Source organism: Carcharhinus amblyrhynchos, chromosome 17, assembly GCF_965287045.1.
Source record: "Carcharhinus amblyrhynchos chromosome 17, sCarAmb.v2.hapA, whole genome shotgun sequence".
Classification (NCBI taxonomy): domain Eukaryota; kingdom Metazoa; phylum Chordata; class Chondrichthyes; order Carcharhiniformes; family Carcharhinidae; genus Carcharhinus; species Carcharhinus amblyrhynchos.
This window is the reverse complement of record NC_137340.1, coordinates 17,743,870-17,751,851: the sequence shown is the minus strand read 5'-3', so window position 1 is coordinate 17,751,851 and position 7,982 is coordinate 17,743,870. Positions and strand designations below refer to the sequence as shown.

The 7,982-nt window shown below is 45.9% G+C and overlaps 1 protein-coding gene across 1 annotated transcript in view; it reads left to right on the top strand.

The window, feature by feature from the left end:
• The first annotated feature begins 1,311 nt into the window (after window positions 1–1,311).
• blnk (B cell linker) overlaps window positions 1,312–7,982 on the top strand; it is a 202,671-nt gene continuing 196,000 nt past the window's right edge. Inside the window, exons 1-2 of the mRNA XM_080205586.1 lie at window positions 1,312–1,401; window positions 1,848–1,910. Of these exons, the coding sequence (XP_080061712.1) occupies window positions 1,327–1,401; window positions 1,848–1,910 (138 nt within the window). The 5' untranslated portion in view covers window positions 1,312–1,326. The remainder of the gene's footprint in view (window positions 1,402–1,847; window positions 1,911–7,982) is intronic.

Sequence of the window (7,982 nt, the reverse complement as noted above, 5' to 3'; positions counted from 1 at the left end):
GTCCATACCTCCTCAAACTTACAGTTGTTCAGCTATGGTAAGCGCACCATCCAGGCACACTAAGACACATTCACTGACTTTCTAACCTCTCTCTTGAAAGAGAAAGTGACCGTCAAGGGGAAAGCCAGTGGAGGAACCAGTGTGCCTGCATCCCCTCAGCACCCTCGAGGAGATGGTCCAATGAATCAGTGGTTCGGATATCACAGAGTCGGTGGCACTGTCACTGTGGGGACCATTGAGGATGGTGATGAGCTGTATTGAGGATGGTAGTGAGTTGTTGCCTCATTGCAGCTTCTCCAATCACTCCTCACTCTCATACTGAAAGGTGCCATAGAAACACTTGATGGTGTGAGTGCGGGACGCCTGCTTTCCTCCCTTCCCTCACCCCAACCCTCCATTTATGCCTGTGTACTTTCAGAAGACTTGACGCACGCTCAGCCTCTAAGGAGTCATGGAGGAAGAGAGATCCCATGAGAGTGAAGAAGAGGCACTATCATTCGAACTGTATTTTGCAACCATCAGCTCAGAAACTATATAAATCCCTACGATTTTTCTCCAGGTTGCGGACAGCAGTTCCTGAAGGTTGATCTTCAATTCCTGGAGGCTCCAGCCCACTCCTGGAGGATTGGCAATCGTAGCTTCCCTGCAACATGGGCAGAGGCTGTTTGTATCTCACTGTGGCAAAAGAAGCTCAAAGAGAGATCATGGATCCTATGTTTGCTGCCATACTCAATCCACTGCATTGCTGATTCAGACATCATCAAGAGTGCTTTAAGCAAATAGCTCACCATCACCTTCTCAAGGGATGGGTTTTAAATGTTGATATTGCATGTGATACCCATAACCTAACACTGAATTGTGCAACAATCCCTTGTTTATTAATATCTCTCACAAAACTACTTATTCATTCAACAATCAATTGTAAAATAAACCAGTGACTGGACATAGTGAGCTACTGGAAATGATGCGATGTGATATCAGATTATTGTCAATATTTATAGCTTTAATGTATAACTAGCGGATTAGTGAACGGCAGCTGTCTGTTCATCAAGCCATGTCTCCTTCCACCGCATTTAACAGCGGCCAAGTTTGCTATCTGACCCTTTTTTATTGCATTTCGGTCAGAATAATTCAGTGAAGTATTCGCAATTGCGTAAATGGTTAAATAGCCGCGGTGGGAGGACCTTTACACACTGAAGTTCAGTTCTTGAAAACTTCCGCTTTACATGCTGGGAATAGAGGGGACTGAGGATCAGTTATCAGAACTCAAAACACAAAAGATCAGTTCAAAGGCCGAGGCAGGCTCCTCCAGTCTTGTGGCGCACAATGGCTACAAGGCTACCAACCCGGGAAGAGTGTGAGAGCTGGAGAACTCGGGAACTATCAGAATTCCTGCGACAGGTAAGACGCAACTCTCTCCCTTATTGAAGTTGGATGCAGACAAACGTTATAACACCGACTTCATTCCAATTATAAGTTGATCATGCATAATAATTGCTCCAAAGTTGTGGCAAGGTAAATGACAGCAAAACAAGGCAAAACTTCAACAAATATAAGGAAAAGCATTGAAGGCGATCCAGGAAGTATTGCAAAGTTGTTTGGTCATCCAGTTAAAACATTAGTCAGTATGGACAGAGCTGTTATTTGGAGTGCTATATTCCATAAGACAGTGACAACACCACAATTCCATTCAATATTTAACCTAAACTATTGATTAGGTAAATCCTTTGCTGGGACTGTAAAGTTTAGCAAAGGGTGTTTCCTTTCGTTAGAGTGAAATAAACTGGAGCCTTCTGATCAGCTAGCGTTTGAAGCTAAACGTATTCCTGTTTCTCATTTATACACAGAATAATTTATTTGAACCTGCCAGTGTAGTGGAAAGGCAGAAAATATCTGGGGCAACATTTTTGGTAAGTGAATTGATAGCAGTGTACTTTCCTACATAAAGTTGAAATTATATATTTTCCCTTCCCTGCACGTTCTAAATGTATTATCTGTGCCTTACATATTAATGTGTCACATGTTATAGCTCAAAGAATCGTATTTCAAAGCATTGTACTAAGTACAATAAACTACAGCATTGATTGTATTACAGAACACCAACAAATCACAGCTTAATACATATGGAATACATCATTCAACAAACACAACTTGCATTTATATAGCACCCCGAATGTAATTAAACATCCAAAGGCACTTCACAGTAGAGATATAAAATAAAATTGGACTCCAAGCCACATAAGGAGATATTAGAGCAGGTTCCTAAATGCTTGGTCAAAGAGCTAGGTTTTATGCAGATAGCACTGTGATTAGAACTACTGCCTCACAGCACCAGGGATCCAGGTTCAATTCCAGCCTTGATTCCTGTGTGGAGTTTGCATATTTTCCCCACGTCTTCATGAGTTTCCCTCAGGTGCTCCAGTTTCCTGCCCACTCCAAAGATGTACAGGCTAAGTGGATTGGCCATGTTAAATTGTCCATTGGTGGCCCAAGATGTATGGTTTATGGGGAATAGGAGGGGGAGTGGGCCTGGGTAAGATGCTCTGTCAGAGAGTCGGTGCAGACTCGATGGGCGAATGTCCTCCTTCTGCAATGTAGGGATTCTAAGATTGTATGATTTTCCATTCCTGCCAAAGTCAATGGAATTTTGAATGGCTGACTGCATTTTCCAGCCCCACCCACTCTGTGACAGAGGAACCAAATTCAGCCCATGGAGTTTTACAGCACAGAAGGAGGCACTTTCCTCCTTTAAAAGCTTAGCTAATGTGTTGTTTATTCATAAGTTGAGGACTTACGAGGGACAGATTTTCAAAGTCAGGAAAACATAAAGGGGGCGATTCTCCCACCCCGTCACTCTAATTTTCGAGTGCAGAAGCTCAGGTCCAGGCCTGCGTGGGATTCATGCGTGCGTTCCCACCATGCGCGCATCTCCCAGCACCGGATTTCAGGCACATCGGATCCACACTGGAAACCAGCGGGAAAATCAGGTAGATAATTTACACCTATTTTTAATGTTATTTCAATGTGATTAGTGGGCCCGGGACTGAATTTTCTGGGCCTGCTAGCCACTCCCAACTCCCCCCAGAGTATTTCACTCTAGCGGGGTTTATAGTAGTTCCCCTCTTTTGGGGAAATTGGGACGTCACCACTGATGTAAAAGGGGGCAATCAGGGCCCCCCAAGGAGCCAGGTGGCGGGGGTAGTACCCCCGAGCATAGGCACCCTGGCAGTGCTAGCCTGTGCCCCGGGCACTGCCCAAGGGGCAAAGCACCCATGCCCTGGGGACAGTGCAAAGGGGGTGGGGCCTATAGGGGCAGGGCTGGTGGGGGCAGGGCTTAGTGACAATCAGTCGGATTTGGGGGTCCCACTGCCATTCTGCATGGGGATCGATAGGGGCAGAAAAGAGGACAGCGATCAGTGGGGGAGGTTGGGGGGGGGTCAGCCGGGAGAGGTCTGCCTGCAAGGGTGGGGGTGGGGGCAACCTCAGCTGGGGGAGGGGTCAGCCTTTGTGGGGTGGGAAGCTGGAGATCGCAGCAGTCCAGGATGGGGGGGTGGGTTCAAGGCTGGCCCAAGAATAGTCGGCAGGGATCGCAATTGTGCCGTGGGGGGGGCTCTGGGCTGGCCAGTGATCGAGCTGGCTAGCAAAGAGGAGGACTGCCACTGTTGGGGGCCACTGCACATGCGCAGAGGCTTGCTGATTTCAGCCTCCCGGGCGGGAATAGGCCCCACCCTCTGAAATCTAATGAAATTCATGCTGGTGGCCTCTGCATTGCACAGAGTGGGGGAGATTCTGGCATGAACTCCCACTGATAAAACCAGCATGAATTACTCCAGTTTTCCCGCAAATTCAATATTTAGAATATTTTGGGGAGAATCGCTCCCAAAACGTTGGAACACTTAACATGATTGTGCAGGACCTATGAAGGACGAAAGGCAGGGGCCCAGTGATATGACAGTGCTTGGCACCAATCTCTTCTAGCTCCCTCTCTGGTGTGGACATGCAGTTTGGCCATTGCTGTTTGAATCTGCTGCCAGATTAACCTGATCTGCAGACATGCAGCAACAATTGAGCAGGATCAGCAACCAAATATTGTCACAGACAGAACAGCAAGTCAAGTGGATTGTATTTTTCACTTCTAATCAACATTTAACAGGAATAAGCGACTAAGATGCACATATGGGATTGAGTTGAAGCTGAAATGTCAGACAGAAAAAATAAGTTAAAAATGTTATTTTAAATCCTAATTCAACATTCCACAAATATGAAATGAGTTTTTTAGAGTCAGTAAGATTGTTCAGCAGTAATTATAGAATTAATCTCTGTTAAAAACCCTTGTTTAAATTGTAACGTTTACAAGCTTTTTTTGTGATTAAAATCATGAAGGGACAAATTTTCATCAGTTCACTGATTTCTATATAATTGCAATCAGAGCTCAAAAGTACATCATGTGGAGAAACATAGAATCACTGACTGCAGCCTCTGGATGTTGTATTTTAACTGTGCCCTCAGGGTCAGAGTGCAATAGCAGAAAATGCTGTCACGTTTGCTGTGCGGCATGGTGGCACAATGGTTAGCACTGCTACCACACAGCGCCAGGGATCCGGGTTCGATTACCACCTTGGGTGGTAATCTGTGTGGAGTTTGCACGTTCTCCCTGTGTCTGCATAGGTTTCCTCCAGGTACTCTGATTTCCTTCCATAGTCCAAGATGTGCCGGTTAGGTTGATTGGCTATGATAAATTGCCCCTTAGCATCAGGGGGACTAGCTAGGGTAAGTGCAAGGAGATATAGGGATGGGGCCTGGGTGGGATTGTGCTCGGTGCAGATCCGATGGGCCGAATGGCCTCCTTCTGCACTGTAGGGATTCTGTGATTCTGTAATTGTTACCGCCAGATCTAATGAAGGGGTCATCGACTAGAAGGGTCAGTTCTTTCTCACACTCCCCAGATGCAGCCTGACCTGCTGAGTATTTCCAGTGCTTTTCCTTTCTGTTTCAGTTTTCCAGCATCTGTAATGTTTTACTTCTTCATTTTCAACTTGTCAACCAGACATGTTGCAGTTTGGGGAAACACCCATCAGAATATCTCTATTACAGTCAGCTGATCTGCACCAGCAGCGTCACCAGTTTTATGCCTTGGAAACCAATTCAAAACCTTCCTCGATATTTTCAAAATAACCATAAATCTAAAATTTGAAAATTCGCCATAAACCAATTACACACACCGTTTACAATTTAATAAAGAATCAGATTAAAACACCCAGAACACACCAAGGTTAAAGTTTATTTATTAGTATCATAAGTAGGCTTACATTAACACTGCAATAGAGTTACTGTGAAAATCCCCCAGTCGCCACACTCCAGCACCTGTTAAAGTACGCTAAGGGAGAATTTAGCACAGCCAGTGCACCTAACCAACATGCCTTTCGGACTGTAGGAGGAAACCAGAACACCCGAAGGAAACCCACGCAGACACAGGGAGAACGTGCAGATTCTGCACAGATAATAACCCAAGCCGGGAATCGAACAGCACTGGACGGATAGTCAGAGGCTTTTTCCAAGTGTGGAAGTGTCGATTACGAGGGGGCGCAGGTTCAAGACTGGTGGGGGAATGTTTAAGGGAGATGTGCAGGGAAGTTTTTCACACAGAGAGAGGAGGAATGCGCTGCCAGGAGAGGTGGTGGAAGCAGGCACAATAGCAACATTTAAGAGGCACCTGAATGATTACATGAATAGGGAGGGAATAGATTTGGACTGAGTAAGGACAGAAGGTTTTGTTTAGGTCGAGCATCATGATCGGCACAGGCTTGGAGGGCTGAAGGACCTGTTCCTGTGCTGGACTTTTCTTTGTTCTTTGTTCTATCTATCTTAAACTTCTTCAAAAAATATCTTTCGCTTTTCTAGTGAAATGAGCACCCAATCTGCTTAGTTTGCTCTGAAAGGTACAGCCTCTCAGGTTTGGGATAGGTTTGTAACTTGTTTCTGGAGTTCCTCCATGGGGTGTGACCAGAAGAGTTGGGCAGAATCTTCCCAAAAAATGGCAAAGTGTCAGGATCTGACTGAAAACTGGAGTGTTTCTCTCCAGAGAAACTGGCAGGTTTTCTCACCCAAATCTTATGACACTTTGTCAAAAAAAGAAAGGCAGCGAGGGGGAGGGGTCATGTTTATCGGCATCATTTTGTGGGGAGCAGGCCTAAGCACGCTGGTAAAGCCAGCTGCACTATCCGACTAAGAAATAGGCATCCCACCTCCCCAGGGGTCTCAGGGACTCTCTCCCCAACCCAATCGGCAGTTGATGCTGGCATTCCCTGCCTGGTCTTCAATCTATGCCAGGATTTCCCCACCCCTTTGATCAAAGCCAGCATTTCCGCCTCCCCCGCCCTGCAACAATCATCACCAACATTTCCCTCTCTTCATCCCACTACGCACACACATGCCCCCTACCCTCATTACACTCCCACTTGGTCCGCCGCAGGCACTGCCCTGATACAGATTGGTGCTGCCAAGTTGGCCCAATGCCAACCTGGCCTTGCCAACCTGTGTTGGGGGAAGCGCCAGCACCCAGGCATGTCCCTCTACCCTCAGGACTACACTCATCTTTGCACGCGCGCACACACACACACACACACACACACACACACACAACAACCCCCCCACCCCACCCCGTCCCCACAGAGGGTTCCCCATGACAGGTTCATGCCTGCTTTGAAAATACAGCTCAGGGGAATAAATGATGTGGGGGGGGAGGCTTTCAATTAAATTATATTCACAAACATTTAAATAAGGCTCTCGCCCTCTCTGGGCGTGAATCTCACGACATTAGCCATGAGAGTGGGGAAAATCTCAGAACGTGATCTCTCCTGAGAGAAACGCATTTCTCGATTCTCTTTGGATTATCAGTCAGTGTCAGTGTTCTCTGGGTGAACGCGGGCTGAAAATTATCACCTGGATCTTGTTTGCAAGATATCGTCCAGAATTGTGCACAGCACTTTAAGTTTATTCTAACCAAAGTTCCACATAAGTTGAACACACTGGCTAGAATTCTCCGATCCTGTATGTCACGCCACTGCTCCCAGTGGGTAGGGAGGGTTCGACACTCAGTCAAAACTCCATTCGTTGCAGCGGGACTGGAGAATCCCAGCCGGAGGCGAAATCGGAGCATTCTAGCCACTGTGTCGGCTTTTAAAAATGTATTCCTCCAGCTCTGAGCCCCAGTGATTTGCTTGCATTTTTTTACTGACCTTTTCTAAATGGGTATCTGCGTTATAATCTGAGATAATACTCATAGTAACATCACTGTGTGATACAGCACAGAAACAGGCAATCGGGGCCTTTGTGCCTGCGCCAGCTCTTTGCAGAGCAATCCAATTAGTTCCACCTCCCTGCTCTTTCCTCAAAGTCCTGTGGATGTTTCTCCCTACCAGTTTCTCTAATTTTAGAATGGCGTTGACTTGTTTCGTCGCTCGTTATATTTAACATGGCTCTGAAATGAACCTGACCGCATGTGATGGGGTCGTAAAAATAAGAGCAAATGATGAAATACCCAGAGGTGTTGGTTCATCCAGAGTGTGAACTGACACCAAGAATAACTGTACTGACTTGTAAAGATTTAGCATGTGTGCCTGTTAATCTCAGTAAGGAAGTATTGGAACAAAAAGTAGAGGCACGTCGGGCCTGTCTTTGCTCATTTTAGTGGAAAATGTAGCTTTTTTTTAACTAGTATCAACATTTTAGCTAAAATTACCCCATAATTCTCAAGCCACATCAGGACTGTGCTGTAGGTCATTGCTTCAAATAATATTATATCATTTAGCAGTTTCCTGCTACATAGATTTGAGTCTAATTGATGGCTGCGCAATATTTAAATGTATTTTATTCTTATTAAATGTTTCGCGATCATTTCTGCCCATAGCCTTCACTTACAATCCCACCTCTGTCACAGATATCTACACGGGCTCAGTGGTTCACCACTTGGCTGCTTCTGG